Here is a 22,531-nt window from a genome sequence, read left to right as displayed (position 1 = left end):
GGGGTGCATAAGTGCATATGGTATGGGCAGCTTGCATGTTTTGGAAGGCTCTGTGAATGCTGAAAGGTATATAAAGGTTTTAGAGCAACATTATGGTTCCCTCCAAACAACGTCTATTTCAGGGAAGGCCTTGTTTATTTCAGCAGGACAATGCAAAACCACATACTGCAGCTATAACAACAGCATGGCTTCATCGTAGAAGAGTCCGGGTGCTAACCTGGCCTGCCTGCAGTCCAGATCTTTCACCTATAGAGAACATTTGGTGCATCATTAAACGAAAAATACGTCAAAGACGACCACGAACTCTTCAGCAGCTGGAAATCTATATAAGGCAAGAATGGGACCAAATTCCAACAGCAAAACTCCAGCAACTCATAGCCTCAATGCCCAGACGTCTTCAAACTGTTTTGAAAAGAAAAGGAGATGCTACACCATGGTAAACATGCCCCGTCCCAACTATTTTGAGACCTGTAGCAGAAATCAAAATTGAAATGAGCTCATTTTGTGCATAAAATTGTAAACTTTCTCAGTTTAAACATTTGCTATGTTATCTATGTTCTATTGTGAATAAAATATTGGCTCATGTGATTTGAAAGTCTTTTAGTTTTCATTTTATTAAAATTTAAAAAACGTCCCGACTTTTCCGGAATTCGGGTTGTACCTTATACCTTATACCTTATCCTTCACAGAATACATGAATGGACAGGATGAAAGGTGGATGTTCTGTCATCTTGTACCATTCATGTATTGACAAGTGTCAGTTGTTTTCACTGATCGTGCCTTTCAACCCACTGACTACAACATGGGATCAGGACAAGAGATTTTCATTCTTATAGGTGACTGACTGGTGTAGTTTACTTCATCAATACAAATATAATATAAATAAATTATTGTACATATTTTATCAGAGTCCATTTAGTTTTTGGGAGTCTTTTAAAAGTGTCCAGTGCATTCTCTGTCTGCTGCCTTTGAGTCACAGTTTAGAATAATCACTAGTTTGAGAGTGTGGTGTCATCAGCCAATCAGTGCTGACGTTTTTCTATAGCTCTACAGTCATTAGTCACATGCCATTTACAGCTTACGTGATTGGCTCAAAACAGCCTTGCAGGAGGACTGGGTGCCCTGTTCATGATATAAGAATTTAAATCGCAAAATTCTGGGAAGTCCTGCACCAGCCGGGCAATTGCTGCTGAATTGAACAGGAATGCCAATGGATAGCTTGCACCAGATATTATGAAACTCCTTTGTTCACTCAGGATTTTTAAAACCCTGTGTCTAAACCTCCATTGTGAAATTAGAAAGAAGAGATGAAGCACTTGATTACATTTGTAATCAGTCCCTACCACCTCAGTCAAATCTTACAATTTGAATTTGCACTGTGAAAGAGCTGCAAAATGACATTACGTCAGACTTCGCACTAATGTCTCCTTGTTTATTAGTCGCTTCCCAATAGCCAAATATCCATGGTGCCATGAGTGGACGCCCATACAAGCAGAGTGGAAAAATGTGTTACCCTAAGAAGAGGCTATATTCGCCATGTGAATCATGGGGGCTTGGTATCCGAGGGTGTCCCCTTACACACCATATAAGGGCCCCCGGGGTTTGAGTGTTATCACTTTCTGCAGAAGGGGTCTATTCTTAGGCTGTCTGTCCAGGCCATCCGTGCAGGCAAGAACTCTCCTCCTTCTGCTTTTAATACTTTTTTTTACTTATTTTGTCAGTATAAACAGGGATGAGATTTAACTATGCATGTGTGTTTTTAATTCTGATCCTTCTGTGGTATGTTTTTGAGTTGTGCTGATATGTAAACTCAGGTCCTGTGTGATGGTGGTATAGTGACAGAGGGCACAAGGCAATACACATTGTTTCACTCTATTGCATTTCCTGTCTGTTGTTGTTGTGTTTCAGAGGCTCCTCGGTGCCTGCCTGTACCCGGGTGTTTGGTCATCTTGACTACAGGGAGAAGAACTGAAAGGAAAAAGAGGACTTTACTCATCTGTGAAGAAGCTTTTCACTTTAAACTCTCTTCAAAATGAGCAATTACACAATAACCCTGTCTGGACCTGCACCTTGGGGCTTCAGGCTGCAGGGAGGCAAAGACTTCAACATGCCCCTGACCATCTCCCGGGTGAGACAACAACTCTGCCTTGTAGAAGAAACAATCCCATCATGCTCTATTTAAACAAATGCCTGCTTTGATTAAGAAAGAAAGAAAGAAAGAAAGAAAGCTCACATCAGAGATTGTTTAGAATTTTTTTTTATTTTTTACTTCGCTAACAATGAAAACCGATTAAAGCTTTGAGTCACATGGTATGCTGGCATTATGTAACATCATATTGCAGCTGTTGTTGCATTGGTTATCGTCCAAGTTAAAGCAGAAATTCTCTAACCAGCTTTGGCCCTTTGGCTTGAGAGAGGTGTTGTGGTGCATTTACAGTGGAAAACTCTATGAATAGCAATAGATGATGCAAGCTTAGGAAAATGAATATGTGCATTTGAAGTTGAATGTGAAAGGTGAGAAGCCTGGATGTATGCAACTTGTCCAGTTAAATCACATTCGCTGTGCTAATTCGCCCAAAGTGAAAATATGAGCACGATGCCTGTTTATTTATGACACTGACTGATTCAATCTATAAAATGAAATGTAAAATAGAGAGTTTGATTTTTGTCATGTACAGTCCTTAAAGAAAAAAGTATTTTAAGGGATTTTTTTTATTATTATTATTATTATTTATTTTTACTCGCCCTCATATTGCTTCAAACCTGTATGATATTATTCCTTTTGTGAAACACGAAAGAAGATATTTTGAAAAAAAAAAAAATTTTAATTTGGACCCCACTGACTTTTATTGTACCTGTTTTCCAAAATATCTCCTTATGTGTTCTGGGGAAGAATAAAGGTTATATAGGTTTGGAATGACATGATGAGGATGAGTAAATGATGACAGAATTCTTAAGGCATTAATTGAAGGCATTGTCTTACCCTGCCAAACAGATCAATAAGATCAATAAGCCATGCTATTGAAAAACTAGCACCCCTTGTGCCTTTGGGAATCGAATAGTTAATACAATGCACCTTGTCACATTACAAACAGTCTTCTTTCTGTACATCAAGTGTATTTATCCCATGGCATCTAAAATCCTCATTGTCTTAGCCTATGGATTCAAAGAAGAGGACATGCCTTATCTAAAGGCTCGGATAGATTAAATTTGTCCTAACAGAGGGTGAGGTGATTTTCTCTCTGCTGTGACAAGAAATCACTGCTGCTGTATAATCAGTCAAAGGCGGTTCAGCCCAGTTTGTTTGTTTCATAGATGACATCTTTCTCGACATTTGATTGTCTTTCACTTCAATAAGGGCAAAGTCATTACCTCTGTTTGTCAAGGCTGTGGTAGATCTCCTCTCCTCATATTGGCTGTTTGTCTGAAAGCAATTACAGACAGGACCTTATACTAGGAAAACTTATCTCCGTTGTTTGGATTTCCATTACTTTTCTAATCAGCATTGCTGGTGGCACACGGTTTGATGCCGTAATCAGTGTCAAACCAGGCGTCCATCTGGATTTTATAGTCTCTCCTGAACCAGCTGTCACTGAATATGGAGGTAGATTGAAATGTGGACAATAGGCTATAAGTGTAAAGATCTGGTCTCAGATGACTGATGCATATGTTATCAGCCTCTATTCTAAAGCACATAGACAATCTGTACCCAGTCTTAAAAGAGCTGCTGTCTTGCACAAAGAAGCCTAGTAATTGCTCTTACTGTTTTCATAATACTTGCTGATTTTCTGTTGTGTCTGTAAAGTGATTTAGCGACATGATGTTTGTCACATTCATTGAGGATGTTGGATGATCTAATTTAATACTTTGATTCAGTAAATTATTACATTAGAAAAATACTGCCGGATATATGATATAAGTGTCAATAAAGGAACCGTCAAACAGCTGGACGGAAGAGTCATTTACAGTAGATGTTGATAAATGGATTTAGACCTGCGATACAACCTTTTGAAATATTAAATCACAGACATTTGTTTGGTTTTTCATGCAAGCTATGATCCAACTTTAATTAAGATGTCCTGGCCTCAGTGTGACAGACATAGGAAAATGACAACAATATTATGAAGAAAATTGCTAAGTGAGTGACAGAACAATATGAGGTTGTTAATATGTGTGTGTGTGTGTGTGTGTGTGTGTGTGTGTTGGTAGGGAGCTACCAACATTTTATGCTGATTTCAATAAAACTGAATAATAATAGAAAATGTAATAAAAATAAATCACTGTCTCTTAGCTTTTTAACTACTTTGCCTCCTTAGCAACCATAAAAAGCTCTGTTGTAGCTAATGATAGCAATTGACGACCACTTTTGGCCCATGGGTGGAATGCCTGCTTTATGGCCACTGATTTTAGCTTAGTGCTGAAGGTCAGACCTGTGGGTGCCGTACATGAGAAGAGCACAGAGATAATAGACACATGAGGTCATTGTGAATTTGAATATTGGAGAGAATCACTGGAAAAAAAGACTATTCCTGAAGCTGTTAGTTAATTCCCTTCAAAACAATTCCACAGTTGAAAATATATGAGAGACTGGGGCTATAGTTGTCACAATTTTATTTATTTCTAGTCATTTGTTGTTGTTGTTAAAATTAAACAATAAAATTACTATGACGAATGAAAAAAGAAATAACATACAAAAGCAAGCCAACAAAAATTGTAATCGAGAAATTAAAGAATTTTAAAACACATGGGAACGTGCCCTGACTGACACCTGAAAAGATTGTCTTGAAGACACAGTTTAACATTTCACTTAAAAATGTTCATTATATACTCCACTTTTGTCTGAACTTAGATAGAATTGGAAAGATTTGCATTTAAATCATTCATGTTTTTCATCTTTTTGTCAAAGTATTCTTTCTGCATTCATTCTGCAAAGAGCAGAAACGATGAGCAGTAATTGCAGTAACACGCTCACAGCAATAACTTTAATCAATTCTGATAAGACCGTCCACACAGTCAACTTGATAATGATGCATTTAAAATTGGGAGATCTTGTCAGTGGCTTTGTAAGCCCCGAACGGCTTCGTAGAGCAATACTGCCAACAGCAGAAAGCACTGGCCGTAATGTCCTCTCAGAGATCATTTCCGTCATATATATTGTACATGATATGGAAGTCCAGCTCTGCAAAGTGCCAATATCATATTCTGTAAAGCACTTCATAAAGTCCATGACAAACCCTTTAAGTCATTTGTGATATATTAAATTAAGGAATTTCACCGCAGATGAGTCCTTAAGACTTTATGTGCTTAGTAATGTACCCAAATCTTTTTTGCTTCATTCTGTTGTATTTTAATCTCCACATTATGTGTCCTGTGTATTGCACATTCATAGACCTCATAATAAGTCTGTTCAATTCCACTTTGACAACTACTTTGTAAGCTCTTCAAGGTCTTTGACTCTATCTGTTCAGTGCTGTAGGACGACAGCCTACATTAAGCTGAGGTCAAGTCCTTTGTAACGCAAAGGTAGACAGCACCAGGCTTTATTATGCATATATATGTAGGTATGCTGGAGCTTAGCAACATCGAAATGAATATACTTTCAGCGGCCCTCAGAGTCTTGCAAATACCTCCAGGTTCCACAGAGAGGCCAGATCATCAACCTAACCTTTGCTTTTAGTCAGAACAGTGCAGGAGGTGACAAAAACAATTACAGCTGGCATTTACCAAGGACTAGCTCATAAATCACAATTCCAACAGCATCAGCCCCTGTTTCCTCACTGAGGTTCTACTGGCAGATTCTACTATCACTCGACAAGACAATACAGATGCTTTCATCTATAACTTGAAAGGCATGTAGGAACACCATATCTGAATTTCAAATTAATGTTAGGATTTTTAGGAACTAATGGGAGAGGATGGAGCTCATCAACTCTTCAAGTAAAGACAGTTGCCTTCTGGACTAGATTTAAACAAATAATCACAATCTATCAAATGTTTTCATGTGGATCTTAGCGGGTCATTGAATTTAGCATCGCTTGTATTGTGATTGGCAGTTTAACAGTTTAAATTAAATGAACACAGCTGTATTTTTGTATTAGTTTTGTGCCTGTTATACCTCTTGATATTTTATTCTACAGTTGAATAGGATTTGTGTTACATTAATTTATAAATGAAACAAAAGTGGGTTTAGTTTAAGGTGACAGAAGATGAGATAGATGATTTGTCTTGTAATGTCATAGCATCCCCTTAACTTTATTCATTATTCATACTGAAGACAATGCCTTCATTTAATTTAACTGAAAAACAAGGTTAGCATTATAGCACACTTTTGTCAAAACAGTTGTCATTTTCTTGTGAAGAAACATCTGTTTACAATGACAAATACAGTTACAATTAACTTATTATTATATATTTTTTTAATATTAGCCATTTAAAATAAAATTAAAATAAATCATCCTATGATTTGAAAAAAAAAAATGTTTATTTGACTCTAAGGATATCAAAAATGATCATTTAACATCTATAAAGGACAGATTAATGTACTGTACAAGTGTGCAGTAAGTTCTCTGAAGATCTAAAAGCAGTTTCGGTAGTACACTAAATTTCCAAAATGTATATTTTGTAATGTAAAACTAGAGTACTGTTAAAAAATTTTTTTTTAACTTTTCTAAATACAATAAAATCAAATATTATTATGGTAATATTCTAGGAAAAGTGGCATGTTGTCTAATATCTGAATAATGTCAGTCCAAAACTAATGTGATGAAATGGTGAAAACCAAAACATCTTTTCTTTGCTCTCAAAACATCTTTTCTTTGCTCTGTGTGTGTGTGTGTGTGTGTGTGTGTGTGTGTGTGTGTGTGTGTGTGTGTGTGTGTGTGTGTGTGTGTGTTTATTAAGCTTCTCACTGTCATTCAGCATGCAGCATGATGATTGAAGCGTTGGTCAAGTAGCAGTCTGTTGGCTAAAGTGAGATGTGAACCGGAGGAGGGCAATGATGATGATGTTTCTAATCTAGTTTGTAGGACCCTAATGCATGCAGTGGGGTTTAATTACATAATAGCCAAGAAGAAATAGGTCTGAATAGCAAAGTCAGTAAAATGCAAGAGGTGATTCACTGTACAAACATAAAAAAGATGCCTCTATCTGATCGCCAAGTGACTATGAATCTTTTCCAGTGTATTTTGTGTTTTAGAAAAATTATACAGCAATATTTCAAATTTTCTAATTAAAGTGACGTGACTTTCTTAATAATTTGGAGTGTAGAGCAAAACTACATCCCATACTTGTTCTAATTCCTAAATCATTGCTCATTATGGATTCCAGTTATTTTCAGGTAAATCACATGATTGGGTGCTCTTAATTCACCTTCAGATATTTGTTTGGCAGTTAGGAACTTAGCAGAACAGATTTCAGGAGCGTGTATTTGTGTTCATGTTGAGTAATGACAGCAGGTGGGACAGAAGGTTTGCTGGCAGGGCCCCAGAATACAGGTTCAAATTGAGAGGCAGGGGGCGTTAACAACAACATTTATTTTTAACATTTAATGAGCTGCCTGAAAGTATAGCCACTGACTCAATCCCAATGGGATTTCAATCTCCATTCCCTTGGTTTCTGAGCTTTTTCAAATCAGTCTGGTTTTTAGACTGGACTAAATGTTTTCCCTTTTTAGATATATACACTGAGCAAAATGCCCCCTTTTTTTCATGAGCTGAACTCAAAGATCTAAGACTTTTTCTATTTACACAAAAAGCCTATTTCTCTCAAATATTGTTAACAAATCTGTCTAAATCTGTGTTAGTGAGCACTTCTCCTTCGTCGAGATAATCCACCCACCTCACAGGTGTAGCATATCAAGATGCTGATTAGACAGGATGATTATTGCACAGGTGTGCCTTAGGCTGGCCACAATAAAAGGCAACTCTAAAATGTGCAGTTTTATCACACAGCACAATGCCACAGATATTACAAGTTTAAGGGCGCATGCAATTAACAAACTGATTGCAGGAATGTCTACCAGAGCTGTTGCCTGTGAATTTAATGTTAATTTCTCTACCATAAGCCGTCTCCAAAGGCATTTCAGAGAATTTGGCAGTACATCCAACCTGCCTCACAACCACAGACCACGTGTAACCACACCAGCCCAGGATCTCCACATCCAGCATCTTCACCTCCAAGATTGTCTGAGACCAGCCAGCCGGACAGCTGCTGAAACAATCCGTTTGCATAACCAAAGAATTTCTGCACAAACTGTCAGAAACCATCTCAGGGTAGCTCATCTGCATGCTCGTCGTTCTCATCGGGGTCTCGACCTGACTGCCAGACAAATGCTTACATTCGATGGCATCTGGTACTTTGGAGAGGTGTTCTCTTCACGGATGAATCCCAGTTTTCACTGTACAGGGCAGATGGCAGAAAGCGTGTATGGCGTTGTGTGAGTGAGCGGTTTGCTGATGTCAACAGTGTGGATCGAGTGGCCCATAGTGGCAGTGGGGTTATGGCATGGGCAGGTGTATGTTATGGAGAATGAACACAGGTGCATTTTATTGAAGGCATTTTGAATGCACAGAGATACTGTGACGAGATCCATTGTTGCCAATCATCCATGACCATCACCTCATGTTGCAGCATGATAATGCATGGCCCCATGTTACAAGGATCTGTACACAATTCCTGGACGCTGTAAACCAGTTCTTGCATGGCCAACATACTCACCGGACATGTCACCCATTGAGCATGTTTGGGATGCTCTGGATCGGTGTATATGTGTTCCAGTTCCTGCCAATATCCAGCAACTTCACACAGCCATTGAAGAGGAGTGGACCAACATTCCACAGGCCACAGTAAATACCAAATCAACTCTATACAAAGGAGATTTGTTTCACTGCCTGAGGCAAATGGTGGTCACACCAAATAATTACTGGTTTTCAGACCCCTGATACAGTAAAACTGCACATTTTAGAGTGGCCTTTTTTTGTGATCCAGCCTGAGGGACACCTGTGCAATAATCATGCTGTCTAATAATCAGCATCTTGATATGCCACACCTGTGAGATGAATGGATTATCTCGGCAAACGAGAAGTGCTCACTAACACAGATTTAGACAGATTTGTGAACAAAAGTTTTGTGTACACTGAAAAAGTCTTAGATCTTTGAGTTCAGCTCATTAAAAATGGTGGCAGAAACAAAAGTGTTGTTTATAATTTTGTTCAGCAGTGAGTTATTGAGTCTTTTATACTTCTGATTCATTCAAAATACTGATTCATTCGGGAACAAATCATCCTGAGTAGATTTTTGAATCATTTATTTATATGATTAATTCAAAACACAAATTTTGTGTTTTGTTTTGGAATTAAACATTATAAATGAGTCAATGAATCATTCACACATATGATTAATTCCAAAACAATGATTTTTTTTTTTTCAAACAAAATCGGTGTGTTTTTGAGACGCGCAGAAACACTGTTTTTAATAACGTTCATTCATTTCCATTCAGTTGCAACCCATCTTGCTATTTAAAATGCAAAAGATATATATATATATATATATATATATTTTTTTTTATGAACAACCCCTTAATTTGTTCAAAATTTTCAATATGCCCTCCAGTGTTTCAGCCTATGCATCAATGCTGCTGTTGTTTTACAAGATTACTGGGATTTACTGGGAGGTCACTTCATAAATGCTTGCATGAACTCCATTCTTCTTGTTTAAGGATGTTCATTTTCAAGGTCCTAAAAGTAATAACTTTGATTTAAGCATTTTTTGTAAAGAGGAACATTGTTTGCGTTTAGCAAGAACACATCTGCTCAGCATCATCTGCTGCACTTGACAGTGACTAGTCATTGATTGAATTTGACTGATGTATCATGCAAATGTATGTACTGTTGCAAGCATAGTGTGTCAAAATGAATTTGATAGTACTTATCAAAAAACAAACAAACAATACAGAAATGGTTTCTGTTTCTGTAGTCATTATGATTTTACATTGGAATATTTTGTGTGTGTGTGTGTGTGTGTGTGTGTGTGTGTGTGTGTGTGTGTGTGTGTGTGTGTATAAAATTCAATCTGTGGTTTCATTTGTAATTATTTAATGAATGTCTGGTGTCTTTCCACAGATCACACCAGGTAGCAAGGCAGCAAGTGGAAACCTCAGTCAGGGTGACATAGTTACAGCGATCGACGGGGTCAGCACTGAGGGCATGACCCATCTGGAGGCCCAAAACAAGATAAAGGCTGCCATCACCAAACTCAGCCTCACCATGCAGAGGTAAACCTCAACACCTTTTGATGCTTTTTATATTTCTGAATAATTTTAACTTACTTTATTTCCTCCAAACTACACTGCATCTTAGTCTTTGCATCCAATGATTTCCCATTGTGTTTGTTAGTGAATGGGTTTTCTTAGAAGGCATCAGCGTTGCACCTCATTTACTTTGGCAGCAAACAACTCTGGCAAGCAATCAAAGTTCTCTGCAATTGAACAACTTGTCCATGAGTGATATAAGCAGTCACAGTTGAGCTGACACAGACTACGAGAGATGGTTAGCATACAAATATACTGACAGGAATATTGAATTTAAAAAATGTATCTTTAATAAATCAGCTAGGTATCATGTAGTCCTTCAGGTTGCAGCATGCATAAATTAAAGGCACTGATGTTTAGGGGGTAGGGGGAATTTACATTCAGAAGGCTTTTTTATATATCTTTTTAATATAGTTTATAATTTAGGACAGACACCCCAAAGCCTCTATCCGAAAGAAGATTCATTCCTTCCATGTGACTGCCTACACTACAGCAAAAGGACGAAATGTTACTCACAAAGATACCTCAGCTACCCTGTGACATTTATTAAGGCTGGCTCTAGTGTTAACTTTTATAAGCTACTCCTCCTCTGTCTCTGTCTTTTACTTGGGGTTAATTTTCAGAAGCTTGGCTGATTCTCCTTATTCATTGACAGAAAACCACATTTATTTGTTGGAGGTTATATACATCCTCTCATATACATGTGGATGTTCGTATTATTGTATACTATGTGATACATATAGATACGGGCTGCATTTAATTTGATTTGCTAGACACAACAGATATATCATTGATGATTTATGCAATTTTGCTCCATCTTTCCATGCTCCTCTCCGATCAAAAGCATCTCAGGAGGAGTGACAGGGTACACATGTATTTTCAGATGTGTGCTTTCTCTGCACTTCACCTGATGGATTCCAAGAAATTTCTCATGCCTAGAGGCTTTTGAGGAGTCCCCCAGCGTTACTGCCTATACAGCAATGCTGTTGACATTTTACAAGATACTCACTCAATAAATGCTTCATCTTGTTTAAAATTGTATTGACCACTCTAGAAAACTGAAACGTGACATGATTTCAGTTCCTAGCCACAGGAAAAAGGTCAATTGATGAGCTATTTTTAGATTCATTATTGCCTTTGAGTCTCTGAATTAATGAGAACTGTGTCTTTGAAAGATGTATGCACCACAACATTTAAACAAAGTTTGGGGTCTGTAAGATTTTTTTAAGTTTTAACAGAGGTTTCCCCTTCAAGGAACTCATTCTGCATCAGAAACGTTTTGGGAACGCCTTTGCATGTTCGTGCATATGTAAAAATAAGGCCAATGGTTTGGCGAGATGTCACTGGTGGGATGAGGTAGAGACCAGGGAGCTTAAAAGTGCATCAGAAACAACCTTCTGTGTCTTCAGCAAGCGCTCTGTGTGTGTCCGTCTGAATATCTGTTGTTTGTCAGTGCCAGTGCACAATCAATATATGGTGAGCAAAAGAAAAAGAAAAAAACTGCCAGCACTTTATACCATTTTTTCTTCAATCACTCGAGGGGGTTGACTGTATGTATCTTGTACTCACTGCGAACGCTCCACTCCTGCTGGGCACACTTTGAGGAGTGTGGCCATCTTTGCAGTCCTTGCGGTTCCAATCCCTCCTTTGCTAAGGCACTTAAGTGACTGAGATCATGGGAATTGCATATGGATTGCTGAATGCCCAAGAGTCTCGAGAGACTGGCGGTTCCACCTCAATATACAATGCCCATTTCTCCTCAGTGCCCTCAGGGGGCTGGAGTGTTAACCCTGCCACCTCTGGTGCTTCAGTGCACAACAGTCTCCAGCAAGCTCAGCTCTCAGTGTCCATCCGACAAAAGTTGCGGCTCTGGGAGGCTTGCAACTTCCAAGGGGATTGTCAGAGCAGCTAGTTTGGTTGGTCCCTGCTGGTCATCTGCTTCAGGGATATGGAAGCATATAGGTAGCAATATTCAATTTGTGATGTAATATGCAAAATGACAATGCAATATGTAAAATGACAATGCATTTCTGTATTTACATTTACATTTTCCAATACATTTGTGCAACGTTTGGTGCAAAATTAAAATTAAAATTAAATTACAATTATTTTTAATTTGTCATTTCATACACCAGTTTTAATATGTAAAATGAATACTAATTTTAACGCTTTATAAGTTCCAAAATCAAAATGAAAATGTATTACAGAAATGATTAGATATATATAACATGTTCAAGCAAAAACTGTGGAAAAATTATCATTTAAATGCTTATTTTCTTAAATTCATTAACACTCACAGTCAAGACACTTACGATTTCATTTTCATTCAGTGTCCCGCAATGAATGTAGCAAAATTCAATGTGCACATTGAAAATGCATTCTGAGCTGATCACGTCTCCGCCCCCTCACGCCATGTCAATCAATGCGTGAACAAGGCGGGGCTTGCAGAAGGTCTCAAACTCAAATCTCAAGAAGAGGATTCAGGTGAGAGAACATGGACAAGACCGTTGGCCCGTGTACGTTTTGATCATTTTGGTTTATGGCTTCAATATTTCATTCGCACTTGTGGGCGGAGCTGAAACGCTGCTTTTATCTGATTGGTTGAATTGCTCGACCTTCAGCTCGGTCTTTTCATTCTTTCAGGCAGAATAAGAGTCAGTGCGAGTGAAGCACTGTAATGTCTGAAACTACACTCACTGTTAATAAGAATAATATTTGAATCAGATGATGCTGGCCACATAATTCGTGCTGCTGCGACTTGCAAATTATTTCTAGGTTGTAGTATTGCATGAATATTGTCCCACTGATAAATACAGTGGAAATAGTTCTGTCTCTTTGGATAACAGTGAAGTGGAAATAAAAATCAATAATAGACTGTACAGTTCCATGTCTGTAACATTTACCACTCTCATCTTTTAAGTCATGAGGCACTAGGTATGTGTGTGTGACATTAATAAATAATTGTAAAAATTAATATAGTTACATTTCTGAAATAAAAATAGTAAAATTAGCTCTATGCTGCTCAGTGCTCCTGTAGCCTACCCCAGAGCGCCCTCTCGCGGCTGTAGACGGTAATGTTTTCTCTTGTTTCTGAATAAATGCGACTTATAGTCCTGACTTATATATGTTTTTTTCCTCGTCATGACGTATTTTTGGACTGATGCAACTTATATCGAGAAATACGGGTAACATTATTATTAATATTTATTATGAGAGTAATTGACACAGACTAGAACTTTAATGTTTAACCAAATTCAGCTCAGATCTTCAGACTCGTTTGACTCGTGTTGCTGTATAACTGGCCAGACTTACCTTCCCAAAATATCCTATTTAATTTTATTTCATAGATTTAACTATATTTATTTCCACTTCACTGTTATCCAAGGAGACAGAACTATTTGCACTGTTTTTATCAGTGGGACAATATTTATACAATACTATAACCTAGAAATAATTTAACGGGGTCTCAGGTCCAGCAGCACAAATTATGTGGCCAGCATCATCTGATTCAAATATTATTCTTATTAACAGTGAGTGTAGTTTCAGACATTACAGTGCTTCACTCGCACTGACTCTTATTCTGCCTGAAAGAATGAAAAGACCGAGCTGAAGGTGGAGCGATTCGACCAATCAGATGAAAGCAGCGTTTCAGCTCCGCCCACAAGTGCGAATGAAATATTGAAGCCATAAACTGAAATGATCAAAACGTACACGTGCCAACGGTCTTGTCCGTGTTCTCTCGCTTGAATCCTCTTCTTGAGATTTGAGTCTCTTGACCTTCTGCAAGCCCCACCTTGTTCACGCAGTGATTGACATTGGTGGGAGGGGGCGGACACGTGATCGGCTCGGAATGCATTTTCAATGTGCACATTGAATTTTGCTACATTCATTGCGGGACACTGAATGGAAATGCAATTGTAAGTGTCTTGACTGTGAGTTTTAATGCATTTACGAAAAATAGAATTTAAATGATAATTTTGCCACAGTTTTTGCTTGAACATGTTATACATATCTAATAATTTCTGTAATACATTTTCATTTTAATTTTGCTACTTATAAAGCGTTAAAATTAGTATTCATTTTACATATTAAAACTGGTGTATGAAATGGCAAATGAAAATTATGTAATTTAATTTTCATTTTCATTTTGCACCAAACGTTGCCCAAATGTATTGGAAAATGTAAATGTAAATACAGAAATGCATTGTCATTTTACATATTGCATTGTCATTTTGCATATTACATTCCAAATTGAATATTGCTACCCATAAGCTTCCATACAGGGCACCAAACTGACTATTCCAAATATACCAGAGGCCATCTTGGCCAAATGTGCATCGAAGTTTTGTTCACTTAATGGTGTGGAAATTGTCAGCTGGTCCCAGTTAACTGCCCATTTATGGCCAGTTCAAGAACTTCAGTACAATTCAGTACAATAATTTTCTTAAAAGTGCAATTTCTCATAAAATGTTCTATAATTTGTGTTTAAAGTGCATTTAAATCTCTGTAATAATAACAACATTAAAGTTTACAACCAATAATTAACCATATTAATAATTAAAGAAGGGAGAAGTTGACTCATAACAAACAAAAGCCTAGTGTCTTTGCATGACTGACCTTTACTTTGAATTCTGTACTGGTCCCAGGTCGAGACGTCCCGCTCCTGTACCCACAGCCACTCCAAGAATGGACTCACCCATGCCAGTTATCCCTCACCAGAAGGTAAAGACGTGTAAACATCTGAAATGTTCCCTATATGTACGGTTAACAGATCTGTTTATGTCATCCTTCGATATTTGTGGTATAAAATATAACTGGACTGTATGGAGGGGACAAATATGTTGAAGAAAACTAAATGATTTTTATTTATTGTTTTGGTAATAGGAGAGCCATTTCTTTATAATCCTCTTAATCTGTCACTAGGAGTTTCCAGGCCCATATCATAGAGAGAAAGAGAGAGAAAAAAGGAGGAATTGTGAAAACAAACATTCTCTGTAAAGTTGACACTTAACTCATTCTATAGGCATTTGTTGGTCAAGCAACAATAAGCACATCATTTGAAACCCTCATTAGTTTCCTGCTGGTCCTGTTCTCATTTGCATTGTTGCCAGATGAATTCTGTTGGATGATCTTGAGCTCTTCTTCAAGCCTCATTAACCTCTTTCCTAACCATCTTTTTCTTCTATGCCTTGCCATTTTGGCTAATGATTAATTCGTTGATCTGATAATGGTTTATTTTACACTAAGGAAACCACAGACACTGAGGAAGGAGAAGATGCAGAGAATCCTGTCAAAAAATATGGCATCCTCTTGGCAAAAAAACTTCTAAAAAATCTCTAATTCCAAACACTGAGGAGAAACCTCAGGAGAATCTCCAACCTGTAATCCATTCTCCTGCTAAAAGCCCTGTTCTTACTTATTTGCCTTTCGGGCAAGAGGCAAAAACCACCCCAAACAAGTGTGGACAGTATAATTCTCCCATTGGCCTGTATTCAGCAGAAACTTTAAGGGAGATGGTCATTCAACAAGACAGTCTAAATTGCCTGTCATTCCTGGGGTAGGTAATGTGATGCCTAACCCACAAATCTTTTTATTAATGAGCACGTTCACCAAATTTGATTTAACAAGCTAGTTTACTAATGGGCCATGGAAGCATTTGCTAGCCTCACCTGTATCCATGCAGTACCTTTAAGAAAACTGTACCAAAGAATACTCAGAACATTCCGCTCTCACATGCAACGGATAAGCTGGGAATGTGCTTGGCAGAAGGGGGACCAGTGGTCCATGAAGCTCACCTGACCCCCGTCCTGACCCCGGTCCTGCAATACGAGCAGGGCCTGGCCAAGTCTTATCTGTACTTATGAATGTAAGCTGCTTCCAGATGAAAAATACTAGTTATTTTAGTGGTGTTAGAGCTACATCTCCTGCTGTTAGATGAAGATTGTCAAGTTTTTATAATGTAATAATGTCAAAATGTAAACTATAATGCTGTCACCTTTTTAATATGTTGGCATCATTTAGCTTCAAAAGATGTCTTACTAAATCATTCTGTTGTCACCACAGTGTATCTTCTCTTTCCAAAAACATGTGAGGTAATTCCCACAGGCCCCAATCATTGAACCGTAATTGAACATGGGTCCAAATGTGCACTCGTTGGCTCTTTTAACCTGCTCAGAATGTCACAGCTCTTGTAACAGTATATCCCAAATGTAGTCCTACCGCAGTAATGCCATCACATATTCCTTCCTCTATTTGCAGCTCACAGCATTTTTATTTAGCTTTATTTTTTATTTCAGTTTTAAAGTTATTTTTGTGTTTTAGTTTAATTTCTGTTAGCTGCCAAGGCAATATGCCTACATTGTTCTTTTAATATTTATAATTTATGTAAATTCAGCTTTATTTCAATTAACAAAAATTTTTTTTAAATAGTTTCAGTTCTAGTTAACAATAACATTACTGGATTGGCTGTTAGATTCAATGAAAGGATGCATGTTTTTTTTAGCTCCGGTGTTCTCTGTGTGTCCCGCTGTAGCCACACTCCTGTTCCAGTCAATCAATCTGGTTTAGGAACAAACCAGAATGTTATTCTTATGGAAATGTGACCAGTAATAACCATCACCACATCATGACACAACAGATAACAAGAAATCCTAAATACAGTATATTTAAATTTTTATTTAATGACTCATGATCATTTACTCGCTCACAGGTCATTTCAAATCTGTACAACTTTATTTCATTTGAAGTACACAAAAGAAGATATTTTATAGAATGCTGAAATACACTAAGAAAATTTTCACTGTATCTTCTGTTTTCCACAAAATAATCAAAGTCATACAGGTTAAACGAAATGAAAGTGAACATAAAGAATTTTATTTTTTAGGTGACCTGTCATTTAACAGTTAAAATATATTAATATTTCAGGTACAAGTTCTTCAGGCAAAGTGAAATATTTGCATTCCATGATATTGTTGTTGTTTTCCCTGCTCATTTACATGGACATGGATCCAATATCATTCAGCACACTGCCAAATCAAGGCTAATACTGCCTCTTTTGTTTATCTTTTTTCTCTCTATATTCCTCTATGTCGTCTCAGGTCATTGCCAACACAGCTGCCAAGTCAGTAACAGTTTTGAATATAAAATCTCCAGAGCTGCACGTGAATCTGTGTGCTTTGAAGCATGGCCACATGCAGTACTCTGGTTGTGGTTTGCATGCTTACCTTCCCGATTGTTTAAAATATATTTTAAACAATTTGACATTTCGGACATGATGAAATGTTAAATGCTTTTGAGTGTAGTATTTAAACAAGATAAATCTGTTGTTGAGTTTTGGTTATAGTTTTATTGGTCAATGCGTCTTTGCATGTTTTTTGGAGTATCATAATTGGAACTGTTGCATGTCATGTGCATTTTTACATTAGGATTAAAAGCCCATATGCATTTGTTATACAGGACATTGTGTTATCAGACATGGCATTTTACTAGAATGTAAAACAAACAGCTGGTTTAACTTTAGAAGCATCCAATCTAGTAATGCAAAACTCATGCATTGTTTAATTATACAGATGCATTAGGTAAGTCAAGTCTAAATCAAACTGTTCTCACTGTCGAATCGTATCTATCTCTCTGTTTTCACTCATATTCTGGCTCCTCACCATTAACCACCACCCTCTACACTATCGCTCCCCTGACAATCCCACACCTGAAATGACAGCCAAGAGTATGTTCCCAGTTTTAATCCCATCGCACTGAAGGACTCCGCTTTGTCCACTCACAAGCCCATTGAAGTCAAGGGTCCTGGTGGGAAGGCTACTATCATCCATGCCCAGTACAACACTCCTATTAGTATGTATTCTCAGGATGCCATTATGGATGCCATTGCTGGTCAGGCCCAAGCCAGAGGAAACGAGATGAGGTAGGTCTTCCACTCTTTACAATATAATAAAAAGTAAATGAGATCTTGGAAAACAGGAAAAAGTAGCAGCCTATAATTAAAAGTTGTTCAGTAACTCAAATGCCACATCTTTTGAAGTCGATAGTTGATAGTTTTGCGGTCGCCGTAATTTTGCCAAGTCTGACATGTTCCTGGATCATCATCTTTTGATGATCCTGGACCAACAATATTGTCCAAAAATATAGACTAAACCCAATCCCTACCTCTAAATTTAACCTTACCCATAATTTATTCCTAAAATCAGTGGGAAATGATAGCTGATATACAAGGGTGTAGAAGCACCTAACCATGATTTTAAGCCTGAAACAGATATTTCCTGAAAAGTTATATCTCAACTTTGATTGGTTGATTGGAATGTTGTTCCAGGATCAACAAGGATGTTGATCCAGGAACATGTTGTACTTGGTGAAACCTAAGTAGATTGTAATGATTATTAGTGTCAGTGATTTCTACCGTTTGCTTAGACTTTGCTTTTGAGAAACGCACCTATGAGCAATATTTTCATGAATTAGATGGATCCAATTCTTTCACCTCACTAACTCAACAATCTGGTTGCCATTGTTCAACACCACTCAATCTGAATAACAAAAGAGAATAACAGAAGATGAGAATATTAATTTCATTTTTGAGTGAACTATTCATTTAAGTTTCTACATAATTTTTTTGACCACTATATGTTGCAATCAAGAGCACAGTGATGATATATTTTTATCGGCCAACTCTTAAATTAAAATTAATCTGGTTCCCTCAACAGATTTTTTTAATTTTTTTGCACTGGCTTTTGGATTATTGCAGAAAATAAGCTCTGAGACCAACAGAAGTGCATGATTCTTACACCTTTTGTTCATTGTGATAATCCTTACGAAATTAACACAACTTTTATGATTTTTGGTGCCTAGAAACAATCACTAGAAGTAAACAACTAAACAGAGGCCATAAAAACAGTTCAGCATTACCACCATTAAGCTTCTAACAACTTTTGTCTTTATTAAAAAACAAAACAAAACATTGATTTAAGGATGATGGAACCTGGAAAACAAATGCTAACTAATTTTTGCATTCAGGCCTCTAAAAATAAGTCATCCCTGCAGAACTTTATTAAAAATAAGAAAGCATATTTGTGTGATTTGTTATGAGATACTTGGAAAAGTAAGTTTTTTTTTTATTAAATTACAATGCAATTCTATTCAGCCTGCAGTGTTTATAACAGTAAAATCTCATTATCGGTCATCTAGCCTGGACTGATTTCAGGCTTCCACAAGGTCATATGTCTCAACCTCATCTGTGCTTTTCCTCCCTCTTCTGCTTGCAATTATGTCACTCCATCCACAACCAATCACCCATTCCTCATCCCTCATCCTCGCCTCACCCCCACTACATTTCCCATCCTTCCATGTGACATGGCTCCCTCCCATCCTGATTCATCATGTGACTGACAGCGGTGATGACTCCACTGGATCTCCCTTGGCGTAAGTAGCCACAGTCTATTTAGATCCATCACAGCTGCATTGACTCATCTCTTATGTCATATTCTCTGTTAAAGGCTGATTGCATTTTTTTTCAATTACCATGTTATACTGTTGAAAATATGTAAGTAAATGGAGATCTATAAAGAAAAATATGAATGTTCTGAGTATATCTGCCAGGGGAGAATTACATAACCTCTAACATCTTACTTTACATTCTTCTAATATAGGAACTCAGTTTTATTCCTCTCAAACCCTAACACATTCTTAGTCATTTCCTCCATCACTGACATCACAGATATTTCACTACAGTGGAACTGTATTAAAATGATGCACATCTTCACAAATATGTAAAACAGTTTATTAATTCAGAAATAATTTCAACAAATATTTTCCTTTTATTATGATTTTTGGAAACAACTTGATGCACCCAAATTCAGAGAACACAGATCAACAACTGATCATGTTTTTCCCCTTTCTCTCTGCTGGGGAGTAGCTCACTTCCTATTAAAGACCCTCTTGTGGACAGTGCCTCTCCAGTCTACCAGGCTGTGATCAAACCCGACAATAAGGAGATGGAGATGTCAGAGTGGGCCCGTCGTGCTGCCAACCTGCAGTCCAAGTCCTTCCGCATCCTTGCTCATATCACAGGAACGGAGTATCGTGAGTTCAGCCTTTCTTTATCACACCAGTGTGAAATGGAAATTGGAATAAGTTGAAAAGGCTGACATTGTCAGAGATGACAGTGATTGTGGTATAAAAATCGGGCTGCACTTTATTTTTGGAGCGAGCCTAGGCCTGTAACAATTGACTTGTATTTATTTTCTATTTATCACAGTGCAAGATCCAGATGAGGAGGCTCTTAGAAAATCAAGGTAACCCACATTGCCCATATTTTTTTTATGTACTTTGTTTTATAATGATACTATTAAAATGTATAGTAAGCAATAAGTGCACATTCAGTACAATCAAGCACACTTATTTTTAATAAGGCCATTGACATATTTAGGCCAGGCCTTAAATGTATAAGGTTGGAACACATAAAGGTCTATTGATTAAGTTAAATAATTTATCATTTATATATATATATATGTGTGTGTGTGTGTGTGTGTGTGTGTGTGTTTTACAGGGAGAAGTTTGAATCAGAGGTAAAAGGCCCAAGATTTGCCAAACTGAAAAATTGGCACCACGGCCTGTCTGCACAGATCCTTAACATCCAGGGGTAAATGCCACCCGATGTTACTGGCGAGAAGTTGAGGCAACAGTCAAGAAGGAAACCAGAAGGCTATGTAAAGTGAGGGTGCAATAGGCAGAGAGCAGTTAGTGTAGTGACTGGAATGTGAGTTACTAGCCTGTAAGTGAACACACAAAGCTCCTGTGTTTGATGTGCATATGTCTTTTTGTTTCATGTAACTTTCAGCCACTGAAACATAGTGCATAGTGCTAAGTTTGTCATTTTCTTTTTCATTTTATGTTTCTCTTTTTCTTCTCTTTTGCCTGCTTTGTTTATCCTAAATTATTGCTGAATAATGAATCGCCTGAATGACTTACTGATGTAAAAATCGAACCCTGAGAGAAATTATAACTTATGCGTACCACATCCACTGCAATACACCACAGCACATTTTGAAATACAAACCAAATGTACTATTGTTAATAAAACATTATTATTTTTAACCAAATAAACAGAAGTGTCAGTGTGACTTGTTAGTTACTCTTTTGTTCTAAACCACTGTGACTTACTTTTTTCTATGGAACAGAAAAAAAAAACAAAGAAGATGTTTAGCTAAATGTTCTGGCTGCTGTTTTCCATTCAATATAAGTGAAAAGGGACAGTGGGGACATACAGAAAGCGCCATATAGATAATGATTTCAAGTCCTCTTAAGCCTACAGCTCACCAGTGATCAGGCACACAAGAAACAAAGACCTCTGATATTACTGCATTTAATTTATTGGATAAAGTATTTAGGGCGTAAATTATTAAATTAACAATTTAATTTATTCCTACACATAGAACATAGAAAAAATTAGCCACATTTGAATTTGAATGCTGAGAATTCTGTAATTTTTCAGTAAAACTTTTATTAAAAGAAATGAATACTTAGATGGATTAAACTGATCATTTTGTAAATTACCTGAAAGTGTTCATTAAACAGCACAACTGTTTTCAGCATTGATAACAATAGGAAATGTTTTGTGACCACCAAATTAGAATGAGTTCTGAAGGATCACGTGACACTAAGGACTGACTGAGGTAATGACTGCTGAAAATTCAGTTTAACGTAAAAAAAAAAAAACGTATTCAGTTTTTAAATACATTAACATTGTATGGTTACTGTATCTTATCATATAAATGCAGCCTCTGTAAGAACATAAACAACTTACCGACTCCAAACTTTTGTACGGAAGTGTATTCTTAAAAATGTCATAGTTTCTCTAAATTCATTCCACATGTAGATTCTGCCAATAATCACCCAGACAGTTTCTGCAACACCAATACTAACCTGAAGATGGCATTAAAATTCAGAGTGATAAGTCGTTAACTCTTACCTCTTCTTTCATACTTATCCACACACGTAAATGTATGTTTAGTAATATATAAAAATGGACACCTATTTTATGTGTATTTATATATTTATTAATAGCTTGCAGGATTACAAACTTAAAAGTTAAACTACTACTACATTCTGCCTCATATTGACACCAGATGGCACCCGCGGCTCTCGCTTTTGGATGACCCCCTCCCATTCATCCATTCTCTCGCTCTCTAGCGCGTCTCTCCTGCTTGTTTTTTCACCGCG

The 22,531-nt window shown here is 37.2% G+C and overlaps 1 protein-coding gene across 1 annotated transcript; it reads left to right on the top strand.

Moving 5' to 3' along the window:
* The first annotated feature begins 1,743 nt into the window (after nucleotides 1-1,743).
* Nucleotides 1,744-21,432, top strand: LOC132121504 (LIM domain-binding protein 3-like). Its single transcript, XM_059530978.1, has 9 exons — nucleotides 1,744-2,128; nucleotides 10,119-10,270; nucleotides 14,953-15,028; nucleotides 17,404-17,426; nucleotides 18,024-18,224; nucleotides 19,703-19,732; nucleotides 20,226-20,392; nucleotides 20,568-20,604; nucleotides 20,859-21,432. The coding sequence occupies exons 1-9, from the start codon at nucleotides 2,033-2,035 to the stop codon at nucleotides 20,953-20,955; spliced, it is 879 nt and encodes a 292-aa protein (XP_059386961.1). The 5' UTR covers nucleotides 1,744-2,032; the 3' UTR covers nucleotides 20,956-21,432.
* The last annotated feature ends 1,099 nt before the right edge of the window (nucleotides 21,433-22,531 follow it).

Source organism: Carassius carassius, chromosome 39 (assembly GCF_963082965.1).
Source record: "Carassius carassius chromosome 39, fCarCar2.1, whole genome shotgun sequence".
In the NCBI taxonomy this organism is placed as follows: domain Eukaryota; kingdom Metazoa; phylum Chordata; class Actinopteri; order Cypriniformes; family Cyprinidae; genus Carassius; species Carassius carassius.
This window is presented reverse-complemented; position numbering and strand designations above follow the sequence as displayed.

Coding starts and splice junctions, on each gene's coding strand:
- LOC132121504 (XM_059530978.1), top strand. CDS start 2,033: ATGAGCAATTACACAATAACCCTGTCTGGACCTGCACCTTGGGGCTTC. Junction 18,225..19,702: donor GCCAGAGGAAACGAGATGAG/GTAGGTCTTCCA, acceptor TGTGACTGACAG/CGGTGATGACTCCACTGGAT. Junction 20,393..20,567: donor TATCACAGGAACGGAGTATC/GTGAGTTCAGCC, acceptor TATTTATCACAG/TGCAAGATCCAGATGAGGAG.